Genomic DNA, 15,784 nt, shown 5'->3' on the forward strand with positions numbered 1-15,784 from the left:
TATATATATATATATATATATATGTATATTGTGCCTCAGTCAGCAGGAGTTTTATTTTCATTTATTTTAATTTGAATGTATATTTAACTAATATATATTGTGCCTCAGCAATAAAAAAGTGAAAAGCTGTTTAATGTTGTCGACCGTGTTATTATAATATATATATATGTCATTTTTAAAAATCAAAAGTACCGAATTAAGTACCGTTTTGGTACCGGTACCGTTTTTAAAGTATCGGTTAGGTACCGGATAAAACCCAAACGATACCCAACCCTATTTAGCCCTAGGCTGCGTTCGTAAATTCGCTCTGGAAATCTGATCAGCAGTCATGGAATGCCTCTTGTCCAATCAAATTACTTGGTCCCTTTATTACGTTGAGCCCAGTGTGCCATCTGGCACTCTCAGAGAGAATTTACGAACGCAGCCATCATGTCAATTGTGTTTTTTTTTTCTCCGAATAATATCGAGCAACTTCGGATAGAATCTGTATCTGTTTAAATCTCATTATTCGTGCTATCCGAATACCGTATTCGTATTCGGGTACATCCCTAGTAATACCTTGCTAGGTAATAATGTTATAGCTGTATAACTATAGCTGTCTGACCCAGTGACTAACGCTGTATTGACAGCTGATAGCTGTCAATCTAGAGGGGGAGTGGTTGGGGGTGGGGTTAACCAGCTATTGTTACCGTCCATTACCTGCCTGTGTGTAGGTGTGAAAAAGTACAAAATCTTTAAAGGCCGTTTTTTCAGGATTTAGTTTTCAGGGTTAAGTTTCAAATACTCATGTCGTCTTCAATTTTTCACGATTTCTATGTATGACGCATCATTTGAAAGCTTACAATCTGTAGTTTAAGCATATGTAAAAAAACAGAAAAATGACTTTGCCTACTTGATGATCATTCCACCACATATGTGTGCACTGTAGGCCGCGGGGCTAGACCATTGGACCACCCCAGGCCTGAAACCTTTAATAAGCGTGTCTCTGAAATAGCGTCTATGACACTGCGTTATAGTGTAATTGAGGTTGATTACCTGATGGACAGTTTTGTACAATAAACATGACTGAACTGTATGTTATGCAATAAAAATAAATGAACGTGGAAATAAACGTGTTCAAAGTAAGAAAAGTGTTCTTGTGTGTGTGTTAGGGCTTTCACACCGGCAGTTCCGAACGCCGGTTCGCGTTCGCGTTCGGAAACCTCCGAACGTTGGCGCTGTCTGGCGAACGAGCCCGCGTTCATACCAGTGTATCGTTCGCCAGACAGCGCCAACGTTCGGAGGTTTCCGAACGCGAACCGGCGTTCGGAACTGCCGGTGTGAAAGCCCTATGTGTGTGAGAAAGAGACAGTGGTGAAGGAGAGCGGTAAAATAACATTATTGTTTCACGATAAAACATGTTTTTACAGTAACATCACTCCACATTGCTGAACATGCTGTATTTGGCACAAAGGACATGAGCTCCCGGGTAACCTCAGCTTTTCTTTATTGTCATTGGCCGAGAGCACCTGCACCTGTTGCCAGTGAATGATTGTGGGCGTCGGTCTCCTTCCTGTTTGTTTTCATTGTGATTGGACAGAACAGAACAAGTTCCTCCCGCTACCTGCGGCCCCTCACAGTACAAAGACGTTGTTGGCCCGGTCCAGAGTCATCCCCCTAGCCCGTAAGCAATGGCCTCAGAAAGCCGTCACCATGGGGACAGGGGCGGGGTCTGAGCCACACGGCTCTGGAACAAGGTCAGCTGATCCAAGAGTGGGAGGGGCAAGTCTCTGATGACCAATGGGAGGTCTTCGTGCAGCAGAGGATAGACGACCACACTGAGAGCGGGGCGTTCCGTCAAGAAACTAGAGAGACAGAGATAGATAAAGAGAGAGAGAGAGAAAGAGAGAGAAAAGGCAGATAACAGAGGGAGAGAAATATTGTTGTCATAGATATTATTTACAGAAGCCTATTATAATTCAATGAAGCAGTATGTTGTTCAATACTTTATAACAAGTCAGGAGGAGAGCCACCTATGGATCATCTTAGAAAGACGTGTACAGTGATGGATATGGAGAGAGAGAGAGAGATACATAGTCGGATAAAAAGAGAGATAGACAGATAGTTGGAGAGAGAGAGAGAGAAATTGTTGGATAGAGAGAGAAGGAGAGGGAGAGAGAGCGTTAGATAGTTAGATAGAAAGAGATAGATATACAGTGCCTTGCAAAAGTATTCACACCTCCTTGGCTTTTTACCTATTTTGTTACATTACAACCTGTAATTTAAATGTTTTTTTAATCTGAATTTTATTTGATGAATCTGCACAAAATAGTCTTAGTTTTGAAATGAAATAAGAAATATATATTAAAAAAAAGAATAAAAAAAAATAAAGAACAGAAAATTGGCATGTGCATATGTATTCACCCCCTTTGTTATGAAGCCCCTAATGTTCTATTAAACATTTTGACCGGTAACATGGCAGCATAGACAAACTCGGCGTCCACTCTCCTTAAAACTTTTCAAATTCTATGGCTGTGTGAAAGCAGATTGCTATAATTTTTTCATGCAAAGCAAATAGGCTAACCTACATATGTTTTTCTTCACTCGAAGAAACACATGTCTTAAGTAAATGCGAAAAACGAGACAAACTGAGGCTTCTAAGAAAGACATGACAGCTCAGCTACACAAAGAACTGGACGAGGAGAATGCATCCTTGGCTAAAGTCATAGAAGAGTCAATGGCAAGATATTTTAAAGAAGCTGATGATAAATCTGAAGCCCGTTTCAATAGACTTGAGAAACGATTAGACACTATGCATTTAACTCTGTCACGGCATACGGAAGATATCAGAAATATTCACTAAAAACACACAGGAGCGCATTTCAAATGTTGAAAAGTAATCTGCCTTGTGTATGAAAAGCCTACAAACATGTGAGGCTAAACTAGTCGAGATGGAAGACAGATCACGCAGGGACAACCTAATTATTTTCAATCTTAAAGAGGGAGCTGAAGGCTCAAATGCCCTTTCTTACCTGAATGAGAATATCCTGACATGGTTCCCTATCTTCAAATCTGCACCGCCAGAGCTGATGAGAAGCCACCGTCTTGGGCGTCCACCAAACCTAGGCTCGGGCAAAGTACGCCCGCTAATCATCAAGTGCCTCCGCTACACAGACAGGGACCGCTTGCTAGGCGAGGCACGGAAGAAGCTACCGGAGGTCGATGGCATCCAGCTGAAGTTCGCTGCGGATTACAGCGAGACTACAACAAAACGTCGGAAGCCCTGCTATAAAGTGATGTATGAGGCCCGCACCAAAGGGTTTATGGCTTTTCTTCTTTACCCAGCTACAATCAAGCTCTCCAAGGGAAACAACACCTATACTTTCAGGGAGCTGGGTGAGGCTGAACAGTTTATCCTAGAACAGTGAATACGATGCCTGGACTGAGCTAGATACTATTTCTTCTTCTACAGGTTTATTCTCTCTCATTCTTCTTCTTCTCCTCCTCTGTGCTAACTACGCTATACACTCCAAATTGATGGACAAGAACATTTTGAATAATGAGTTGAAACTTTTTTACTTTACTTTTCTCTTTCTGTATAAATGCTATTTATGTTAATGAAGGAAACTTTTGATTTATTTCACTTAGGCTATTCTCTCATTGGCTGTTATGTTCTGATTTAAAGGTTCACTTAGATGAATCACAGGGCTCTTAGCCTACTGTAGGGCTTGTTCCATGGTCAGCGTAACATTTATTTTTGAATGGAGAGTGGAGGAGCTATGCCTGTTTCATGTCTACCGGACAATACAGGCTATAGTTAGGTAACGTTAGTATGATATCGTTCCTTCAGATATCATTAAGGTGTGGGTTAAGGTCTACTAGTAATAGTGGGTTAGGCGCGCGTCTGGTTTGGGAAGACGCATCAGCAGGGGTGGGTTGGGTATGGGTTTGTTTATTATGTTTTAGTGATTTTTCTTTTTTTTGTATTGTCTTGTCTATAGCTTGGTCGCCTTCTCAATGTACCCTTTACAATGTATCTACTTATGTTATAAAACATGCCTATGATCCCTCCTAATGTATCACAACAGATTGGAGGAGTGGTCAAGTTTCCCAGTTGGAACTGTTAAGGCATAAATCAGCCAATTAAACGTAGCAAAGTACTTGGGCATCTTCAGCATTTGGGAGTTCATATTGCTTTCCTTCAGGAAACTCACCTTAAATCACCTGATCATACCAAGCTTCGGGGGAGATGGGTGGGACAAGTGTATCATTCATCATTTCAAAGCAGATCCAGAGGTGTGGCAATTCTAATTTATAAGTCTGTTAATTTCATTTGTTCTGGTGTCTTCTCTGACCCCAATGTTAGATCTGTGCTTGTAACTGGGAAACTGTATGGCACCCCGGTGATCATGCTTAATATTTATGGCCCCAACTGGGATAATAATGGATTTTTTAGATCAGTGTTTTCCTCGATACCTGACTTGTCCACACATCTTATCGTAGGGGGGGATTTTAATTGTTGGCTTAATCCATCATTAGATCGCTCATCTACAAAAACTACAACACCTTCAAATTCCTCTAAAACCATCAAATCCTTCATGGATGAGTTCTCACTCTCAGATCCTTGGCGTTTTCATAATCCAACTGATAGGGCATACTCTTTTTTTTCTCATGTCCACCATACGTTTACACGTATTGATTATTTCCTGATTGATAATCGCCTCATTCAATCTGTATTATCCTGTACATATGATACTATTGTTATATCAGATCATGCCCCAGTTTTAATGGATTTACAAATTAAGGGATGTGACAACACCCGCCCACCTTGGCGTCTGAACACTGGCCTATTGTCAAACGAAGACTTTGTTGTCTTTCTCTCCAAGCAGATAGATTTTTTTTATGGACACTAATAAGACGCCAGGGATCTCGGCTTCTTTACTGTGGGAAACATTGAAGGCATATCTGAGGGGAGAGACCATTTCTTATAGTGCGCATGAAACAAAAACTAGGGGGAAGAGATTGCTAAATCTTACTACACAGATCACACAGATTGACAAAGTGTACTCTGTCACTCCATCGCCAGACTTATATAGGGAACGCCTCTTGTTACAAGCAAAATATGATCTTCTTTCCACCACCCAAACTGAAGAACTGTTATTGAAATCTAGAAGTAGTTACTATGAATACGGAGACAAAACAAACAAACTACTAGCTCACCAATTAAGACAGGTATCTGCATCACATTTGATCCCACAAATCCAAACTCCGACAGGTAACTACAGATCCGCAACAAATTAATGATCAATTTAAGCAATTTTATACCTCCCTTTATACTGCTGAGCAACCTAATGATCCCTCGACCTTTAACACTTTCTTTGACCCACTTGACATTCCCAAAGTTGATTCTGACTTGGCTAAGAAACTAGATGAGCCTATCACTATAGAGGAACTTGGGAGAGCCGCTCATGCCATGCAGGCAGGTAAATGCCCAGGCCCTGATGGCTATCCTATTGAATTCTATAGCAAATTCTTTGATAAACTGGCCCCAACCCTTATTGATATGTATAATGAGTCATTTCAACATCTCAAATTGCCACATACACTTACTCAGGGCTCAATTTCTTTAATCCTGAAAAAAAACAAGGACCCTCTTTTATGTGGGAGCTACCGCCCTATAAGTTTATTGTCAGTAGACCTGAAACTTCTCTCTAAATTATTAGCCATGCGTCTAGAACCTGTTTTACCCTCTATCATCTCCCCTGACCAGACTGGTTTTATACAAAACAGATACTAATTTTCCAATATTAGGCGTCTTCTAAATGTCATGTATAACTCCTCCACTTCATCAATGTCAGAAGCTGTGATCTCGCTCGACGCCGAGAAGGCCTTCGACCGGGTCGAGTGGGGCTACCTTTTCCACACTGGAGAAGTTTGGCTTGGGTAGAACTTTTATTAGCTGGGTGAAATTACTTTATACATCCCCCACAGCCTCAGTCAGAACCAACCACACCTATTCTGAATACTTTCCCCTTTTTCGCTCCACTCGTCAAGGCTGCAACTTGAGCCCATTACTATTCGCAATTGCAATCGAACCATTGGCCATTGCTCTCAGATCGAACCCTCGCATAACTGGGATTAGTAGATTTGGTGTTGAACAGAAGACTTCTATGTATGCAGATGATTTGCTCTAATATGTTTCTAATTTATCAACCTCCACTCCAGCTACCCTTGACACACTTAACTCATTTGGTAAAATATCTGGCTATAAACTTAATCTGGACAAAAGCGAGCTGTTCCCTATAAATGCAGAAGCCCGTAACTATCCTTTGCACACTTTGCCCACTCGGTTTCACATACCGTGCCATTTATTTTTCGAATAAATTTGAGGACCTTTAAATCAGACTTTTCCCCTCTATTGGCCAAACTACAAGAAGATTTTGAACGATGGTCATTATTACCTCTGTCTGTATCTGCACGAGTTAATTCGGTCAAAATGAACTCCCTACCAAAACTCTCATACCTTTTTCAATGTTTACCTATTTTTCTTACACAATAATTTTTTCGTAAAATTCACAGCCTGGTGTCAAAATTCATCTGGAATGGTAAAGTTCCTGGGCTAGGTAGAAAGTTATTGCAGAGACCTAAACCTCAAGGAGGCCTGGCTCTGCCCAATTTTAGGTTTTACTATTGGGCAACCAACTTTAGAGTTTTACCATTTTGGGCTCGGTTTGAGAACTCCCCTTTATTACCTGGGTGGCTGAAGCGGGAAACCTCCTCTTCTAGCCCTGCGTCACGGACAGCTCTTGCACATGCACCTTTAAACTTCTCCTCTATACACAAAAAATACTATTGTTAAATCAACACTCAGGATCTGGAATCAGTTTAGGAGACATTTTGGTTTAAAATCATTTTCTTTACTAGCGCCAATTGCGGCTAATCCTGTCTTTCCCCCCTCCTTGATGGATAGAGGTTTTCTATCCTGGTCCATTCTTGGTATTACAACATTCAGGGACTTATATATAGAAAACACATTTGCATCATTTGAACAACTGTCTGAGAAATATTCACTCCAGAGACTACATTTCTTTAGATACTTGCAAATACGTAGCTTTATCCATAATATAAATCCCCAATCTCCCAGATGCCACCCCTATTGACTCCTTTTTGAAACCTGTACCTAATACAAAGGGCATTATATCTGTTATGTACAACTTTATTTTTACATTGCGCCCTTCCTCATTGCAAGATATTAAAAGGAGATGGGAGGACCTAGGTGGAGAAATGATAGAAGACCTGTGGGAGAAAATTCTACGTAGGGTCCACTCTTCATCAATTTGGGCTGATTCAGTGCAAAGTTGTCCATCGCACACATTTTACCAAGGTTAGACTAGCTAAGATTTATGATGGTGTCGAGCCCACCTGTGACAGATGCCATCAGGCCCCTGCCACACACGGTCACGTGTTTTGGTCCTGCCCCTCCCTACATAATTTTGGGTCTGACATTTTCCAAACCATTTCAAAATATATTGAAACTCCGATCTGGCCAACGGCCCTAACAGCTTGTTTTGGTGTGCTCCCTGCCAATTTCTCACTACCATCATATAAAGCTGGCCTGGTCGCCTTTACAACGCTTCTGGCCAGACGTTTGATTTTACTGCAGTGGAAATCCACCAATCCTCCATCTCACTGTGTGTGGCTTAGGGACATTGTATACTTTATTACAATGGAGAAAATAAGATGTGTCAGGGGGGGATCAACACTTAGATTTGATAAAACATGGGGTTCTTTCCTTAACTATATTAGGGCCCTACACCTGCCAGATGCTCCATAAGGAGTAGGCCATCTGGTAGACCTACCCAATATTACTCAATTGGGACAGCTGGGCTAGGTTGAATGTGTGTGATTGACTAGTGGAGCCATAGATACGGGCCCCATATATTTCTGACTTCTGACCATTATACATTAGGCTACTGCTTATTTGTTTTAGGGTATACAGACAATTTATTTGAATATCTGGACCTCCAAGCTATGTGCTGTGTGTTTGTTATGTGTGGTTTCTCTTTTTTATTTTTTACTTTATTTTATTATTTTTTAAAGTGTTTTTGTCCTTTTTTGTTGTTGTTGTTGTATGCGTCTGTGGGTATATATGGATGTTGTATCACTTGATTACCTCTTAGGCTGTTCATGTATTTGTATGACCCACTACTTTATGTTATGAAAAATCATCAATAAACAAATATCCAAAAAAAGAAACATTTTATTTATGATTATGTCCATTTGTCCAATTACTTTTGAGCTCCTGAAAATAGGGGACTGTGTATAAAAATGGTTGCAATTCCTAAACGTTTCATACAATATTTTTGTTCAACCCCTTGAATTAAAGATGAAAGTCTGCACTTCAATTACATCTCAATTGTTGGATAGAGAGAGAGAGAGAGAGATAGATAGTTGGATAGAGAGAGAGAGAGAGATAGTTGGATAGAGAGATAGATAGATAGTTGGAGAGAGAGATAGATAGTTGGATAGAGAGAGAGAGAGATAGTTGGATAGAGAGATAGATAGATAGTTGGAGAGAGAGATAGATAGTTGGATAGAGAGAGAGAGAGATAGTTGGATAGAGAGAGAGATAGATAGTTGGATAGAGAGAGAGATAGTAAGAGAGAGAGAGATAGTTTGATAGAGAGATAGTTAGAGAGAGATAGATAGTTGGATAGAGATAGATGGATAGAGAGTTAGATAGATAGTTGGATAGAGAGAGATAGATAGATAGTTGGATAGAGAGAGAGATAGTAAGAGAGAGAGAGAGAGAGAGAGAGAGAGAGATAGTTTGATAGAGAGATAGTTAGAGTTAGATAGATAGTTGGATAGAGAGAAGGATAGATAGTTGGATAAAGAGAGAGAGAGAGATGGATAGAGAGAGATAGTTGGATAGAGAGAGATAGATAGAGAGATATAGAGATAGTTGGATAGAGAGAGAGAGAGAGATAGATAGATAGTTGGATAGAGAGAGAGATATAGAGATAGTTGGAGAGAGAGAGAGATAGATAGTTGGATAGAGATAGATAGTTGGATAGAGAGAAAGATAGATAGTTGGATAGTTGGATAGAGAGAGAGAGATAGATAGATAATTAGTTGTTAAGTTGTTGGCAGTCTGTGGAGGGGATTCTGAGCCAGGACATGCAGACACTAGTGGCATACTTCCGGAAATGGAGATTGAAGCTTAGCGAGGCAAAGACGGTGTCGGCTGCCTTCCACCTTAACAACAGGGAGGCCAAACGTGAGCTTAGAGTACACCTAGATGGAACTCCCCTGCCATGGTCTGCTGAGCCAGTTTATCTCGGCGTGACATTGGACAGGACGCTCACGTTTCGCCGGCACCTCGAGTCACTGTGCAAGAAGCTAACAGCTCGTGTGGCGTTGATGAGGCGACTGGTTGGCTCGGGCTGGGGCGCCGGCGCAAGGACCTTGCGCACGGCAGCCCTAGCCCTCGTTTATTCAACTAGTGAATACTGCGCCCCAGTATGGTGTCGCAGTGCCCACACCCGCCTCATCGACTCGCCTATAAACGAAGCCTTGCGCATTGTGACAGGATGCCTGCGTCCTACCCCCGTGGACAACCTTCCCATCCTAGCAGGCATCCAGCCCGCAGGCCTCCGCCGCATGGGAGCCACAGCACGTCTCGCCTGCCGGGCCGTGGAGCTTAATAACCATCTGCTCCATGATAGGCTCACTATAACAGCGGAGCTCTCCCGGCGTCTCAAGTCGAGACACCCATTTGTGCCTGCCGCACAGGATCTCAGGCAGCAATACAGAGATCTTAACATCAGTGCGGCAGGATGGGCAGATTATATGTGGCGCGCGGAGTGGGAGGCAAACACCTCCAAACTCCGAGACCACATGCCAGTCGCCGGCCCTGAGCCCCTCCGAATGGACTTGCCAAGGCTATCCTGGGTGAGGCTCAATCATCTCCGGACCGGCGTCGGGCGTTTCCGCTCATCAATGCACAGATGGGGCTTGGCCCCAAATGCGTCGTGCGAGTGTGGCGCAGAGGACCAAACCGCAGACCATGTTATCCTGGATTGCCCGGTGTACCACCCACCCAAGGGATGCATGGTCTGTCGGTATTAGATGACGAGACGATGACGTGGCTTCTGGAGGGGTGTCCAAAAATATAGCCCGGGTGAGCCACTCAACCAGGTCTCTGGGTGGTAAAAGGGTAGCCCCTCGGCCCAGAGCCTGGTGGAGTGGAGAGGAAAACAACAACCCATACACCGAAGAAGAATAGTTAGTTGGATAGAGAGATAGATAGTTGGATAGAGATAGATGGATAGATATTTGGACAGAGAGAGATAGATAGATAGTTGGATAGAGATAGATGGATAGATATTTGGACAGAGAGAGATAGATAGATAGTTGGATAGAGAGAGATAGATAGTTTGGATAGAAATAGATAGTTGGATAGAGAGATAGATACAGTAGATAGTTGGATAGTTGGATAGAGAGATAGATAGTTGGATAGAGAGATAGATAGATAGTTGGATAGAGAGATAGATAGTTGGATAATTGGATAGAGAGAGAGATAGATTGATGGATAGAGAGAGAGATAGATAGATGGATAGAGAGAGATAGATAGTTGGATAGAGAGAGAGATAGATAGTTGGACAGAGAGAGAGAGAGAGAGAGATAGATAGTTGGATAGAGAGATAGATAGATAGTTGCATAGAGACAGATAGATAGATAGTTTGGATAGAGAGAGATAGATAGTTGGATAGAGAGAGAGAGATAGATAGTTGGATAGAGAGATAGATAGATAGTTGGATAGAGAGATAGATAGTTGGATAGAGAGATAGATAGATAGTTGGATAGTTGGATAGGTGGATAGTTGGATTGAGAGATAGATAGTTGGATAGTTGGATAGAGAGATAGATAGATAGATAGTTGGATAGAGAGAGAGATAGATAGTTGGATAGTTGGATAGAGAGAGATAGATAGATAGTTGCATAGTGATAGATGGATAGATAGTTGGACAGAGAGAGATAGATAGTTTGGATAGAGAGATAGATAGTTGGATAGAGAGATAGATAGATAGTTGGATAGAGAGATAGATAGATAGTTTGATAGAGAGATAGATAGTTGGATAGAGAGATAGATAGATAGTTTGATAGAGAGATGGAGAGAGAGAGATAGTTGGATAGAGAGATAGAGAGAGAGATATATGGATAGAGAGAGATAGATGGATAGAGAGAGAGAGAGAGAGATAGAGGTAGTAGACTGACCGGTCCAGCAGTGTTTTCTGGAGCGTGCGACCTGCCACCAGAGTCCCAGCCATAAACATGTGACACATGACGACGTCAGGGCATCGCTCCATGAAGGTCACCACGGCGTCCGGAGCGAAGGTCCCGTTGCGGGAGACGATGCAGAGGCGCTGCAGCCGCGAGCAGGACGACAGAGCCTCGAAGAACGCAGCGTTGGCAGAGACGTAGGGCTGCTCCAACCTACACACACACACACAATACATTTTAGATGCTTTATTTATGTCCACATACAATAGTACAATTCTAAAGGACATAAATACTAACAGTGCATTTTGATATCATAGAAACAATCTGTTACAGTAATGCTGAGCCAACAACCAGTTCTGCCACACACAGGATGTTATTCGCACCAGATGATACCAGTGGGTTGACAGATACAGTATCAATACAATAAGACAGACAGTATCCCGCTCATGGGTACAGGAAGCACCGCCTTCTCCATATTGAGCGGCTACCAATAATAGCGGATATTGAGCAGTATTTTGCTAACTGTTTGGCCCTTCTCTTAGGAAGACCAGCCATATGAAGGCCTCTAACAACAGACTTATGAACATGGCCCAGGCTGCCAAATATAAAAACTAAAAGTTGACATCTGTAGCCCAGTTGTGATATGGCCTGCTCCAGCTGTTGGTATTTTAAGATTTTGGTTAAAAAGGCTTCCTCTAGGCTATGGTCAAAGGTGCAGCCAACTTCTAAAATAAGCACCTCTCTGTGGTTTTCGTTGACAATTACAACAACAGGGGTGTTTGCTGAAATATTGGAGAACACTCCTACTGACTCTTCGTCGCTACACAAACTGAACATGTGGGGCTTTACAGTGGAGTGCTTGTACAGCGTTGCGGCAGGCCTGAATATGGAAAAGACACCCTCTGAAATCAGATCCACAATTCGATCATGCCTACATATGTAGAGCCCTTTATACGCATGACAACCATTTAAGATGTGGGGCATGGTTTCAGTTATCTGCTGGTGACTGTGATGTATGCAGTGTGGGCTATGACTGTCAGGAAGCCAGATGGAAAGGTTTAGCTTCGTTGGTAAAACCTGCAGCCTAGCTTTTAGAGTGAAGGTGACAATACACTCGTCAAGAGTTACGCTTTTGAACACTGCGTGAGAGACAGAGTGATCAGCGGCAGGGAGACATGCCAGCTTCCCTTGCAATTTCAGTTCAGTCCAATGCTGTCGTTGTCTTTGTCGTAGCGCCATCATAAGGTGTCCCCGGGTATTGACTGGTGGGAGAAGGTGATCTGTCCCACACTAGAACAGCCGTGCCTTTTTTACCTACTAAAAGAGCCTCTTTACAATGCCCAAGCTGCTATTTACACACAACGACCACTAGTTGGCCGCTTGTAAATTAGCCTGCTTCCTACACAGAAAAACAGAAAAATAGATTCATACTAGGGCTGGGTTCAAAAAATCGATTTCCCGATTCTGAATCGATCTTCATTGAATGAGCGATTATCGATTCATAAATCCCGAGATCGATCTTTCATGCATTTTCCTGCTTGCAGCTTCAACCCGCAATGAGATCTCGTGGCCAGATCTCGCGCTACAAGAATTTATCATATCTCATATCTCACGCAACGAGAGGTCTCAACAATGTAAAATCTAAAAACATGGCGATGGCAGGGACACTCAAGTCACCACCAGGCTTAAAGGCAGATGTCTGGGTGCATTTTGGATGTAATAATTATGACGATAGAGATGAGCAGGACAAAAGCAAAGCCATATGCAAGCTGTGCGCGCCGCAGTGGAGGTTAAATTTAGTGGAAACACCACAAATCTACGGAACCACTTATTGAGGCATCACCCTGATGTGAAACATGGAAAAGCGGATCCGAAACAAGCCTCGCTGATAAAGACGTTTGGTTGCAAATTACAATCAAATTCTCCGCGTGCCCAACAAATTACAGAGGCTGTAGCAAATTTTATTGAGTGATAGTCCCAGACATGTCCGCGCAGGTGAAACGTGACATCGCAACTTCACTTCAGCCAGCAGAGAGAGTTGCCATAACGTGTGACAGCTGGACATCCAGAGCAATGGACTCGTACCTGACAATCACTTGCCACTTTATCAGCAAGGCTTGTTTCGGATCCGCTTTTCCATGTTTCACGTCAGGGTGATGCCTCAATAAGTGGTTCCGTAGATTTGTGGTGTTTCCACGAACTTATTGTTACTGTATACTACAGTATTTTAGTAATCATTGATTTTCCAATTATGTTTATTCCTGAATAAAAAATCTTCCAATCTCCAAAAAGTGAGAAAGCAGTAATGAAGGGCTTTAGTTTCATGGACATTATGGTTTACAATGTGTTTTTTTGTTCCCCAATATACCCTCATCTATTGCACTATTTTCGTTTGAGTTTTGCACATTTTTATTTAGTATATATATATATATATTATGCAAATAAGCTATTTTAGGCTCTCCTTGAAATAATTTTCCATACCACCTCTTGATTTTCCAGGTACCATGTTTTGTGATGATATCTAGACCGTTAAAACTTTCCGCCCCCGCCCGTCCACCACACCGTCCCACTCCCACCCCCAGAGGACACCTGACTACTTACTTGATTTAAAAGATGTGCCGTCTAGATGTGCAGTAGGGCTGCAACAACGAATCGATGAAATCGATAAAAATCGATAATGAAATTCGTTGGCGACGAATTCCATTATCGATTCGTCGGGTCTTGTTCCATAACAAACCTACTTCCTGTTGACGCATGCCACGCTGTCTAACGGAGCCGGTGTAGGCATCGCGAATCATAGCGAATCATAGCGTTACCTATGGCCGGAAACGGCAGAACCTATGACCGGAACCGGAAAAGTGGGATAATCTGGTAGGGTGGGAAAATCCGGTACCTACACCGGCGCGGCGGCTACATTTAAATCATGTAGGAGGCGGAGAAAACGACTCGACCGAAATCGTCCAAGGTATGGGAGCACTTCACATTAAAAGCTACAAAAAAATGGTGCAACCTATGCAAAACCGATCTTGCATGGCACGGGAGCACAACGGTGATGCGAGAACACCTTAAAAGAAAGCATGTGACAGTGGTGGATGAAGACGGCTCCACTTGTGAGTTCTGGCGAAGCTAAATGACTAATGTAATGCGATAGCCAGTGAGTGTTTGCTCGCATTCATGAATTCAATATTGCATGACAAGTGTATTTAGCTAGCTGGCTAACGTCAGTGGTAGAGCAGAGGTGATAAGCTAAAGGCTAGCTAGTGGTAGACTACCAAGCTATGACCGGAACCGGAAAAGTGGGATAATCTGGTAGGGTGGGAAAATCCGGTACCTACACCGGCGCGGCGGCTACATTTAAATCATGTAGGAGGCGGAGAAAACGACTCGACCGAAATCGTCCAAGGTATGGGAGCACTTCACATTAAAAGCTACAAAAAAATGGTGCAACCTATGCAAAACCGATCTTGCATGGCACGGGAGCACAACGGTGATGCGAGAACACCTTAAAAGAAAGCATGTGACAGTGGTGGATGAAGACGGCTCCACTTGTGAGTTCTGGCGAAGCTAAATGACTAATGTAATGCGATAGCCAGTGAGTGTTTGCTCGCATTCATGAATTCAATATTGCATGACAAGTGTATTTAGCTAGCTGGCTAACGTCAGTGGTAGAGCAGAGGTGATAAGCTAAAGGCTAGCTAGTGGTAGACTACCAAGCTACCCGTGAATTAGAGTGAGGCACTGACTGTCGCCTAGCCTATTGTATGGAGTGAGAGGACACATTGCATTGTTTTGGAGCATATCTGTTATATAAAAACATTAGTGTCTTGTCTGTAGCCTATATTGCACTTTGGGTTACTGACCTTTACATTAAGCAAAGTTATTACCTAAAACAATGCATGTATTGAGCTAGAGTTCAACTACTTTATTGAAATAATCTACCGCCATAGTCCATGGCCTGTTGTTAAACCTATTTGATGTAGCAAAGCCTTTTTTATTTATATTATTTATTATTAATACTTATTCATTTTGCACATGTATATGTATAGGCCTGGCTGCAAAAGATTTGTTTTTTTTGGGGTATCCAAAATCGAAAAAATAATCGGCAGATTAATCGATTATCAAAATAATCGTTAGTTGCAGCCCTAATGTGCAGTCTAGTCTAGATGTGCGATCAGCTCTTAAATGCTTAGAGATAGTTAGCTGTCTAACCAGTGTTTTGATAGCTCAGTGTAGATGTATTCAACTAGAACTAATTTCCAGCCTAGAACACCACTGGGCTGAAAAACTTGGTTCCCTAAAACGTATAGGTGATGGTGGTGATTCCAATTCATCAGAGCAGTCATACGTCATCTCCCTGTCATTAGAACGATCACGCGCCCTTTTGGGTGGCAGAATTGTTAGAAGTTTGACTTGCGGTCAATGCAAATGTATGGTCTTTGCTACTTTTATACGTTAAAATAAGAAAACAGTATTGCTTTTTAGCAATTAGGAGCCCAAATCAGATGGCCAGTCAGGCAAAC

At 42.4% G+C, this 15,784-nt stretch overlaps 1 protein-coding gene across 2 annotated transcripts in view; it reads right to left on the reverse strand.

Annotated features, from left to right (window-relative positions):
- Positions 1-1,632: 1,632 nt before the first annotated feature.
- fbxl18 (F-box and leucine-rich repeat protein 18) overlaps positions 1,633-15,784 on the reverse strand; it is a 34,334-nt gene continuing 20,182 nt past the window's right edge. The window contains exons 4-5 of one of the 2 annotated variants that reach the window (XM_080524139.1): positions 11,259-11,477; positions 1,633-1,844 (exon numbers count right to left, since the gene is read on the reverse strand). In XM_080524139.1, the coding sequence (XP_080380265.1) occupies positions 1,688-1,844; positions 11,259-11,477 (376 nt within the window). In that variant the 3' untranslated portion in view covers positions 1,633-1,687. The remainder of the gene's footprint in view (positions 1,845-11,258; positions 11,478-15,784) is intronic. The other variant, XR_013937286.1, reaches the window with a different exon arrangement.

The sequence above is a fragment of the Nansenia antarctica genome (genome assembly GCF_963989245.1).
Source record: "Nansenia antarctica genome assembly, chromosome: 2".
NCBI classification, from domain to species: domain Eukaryota; kingdom Metazoa; phylum Chordata; class Actinopteri; order Argentiniformes; family Microstomatidae; genus Nansenia; species Nansenia antarctica.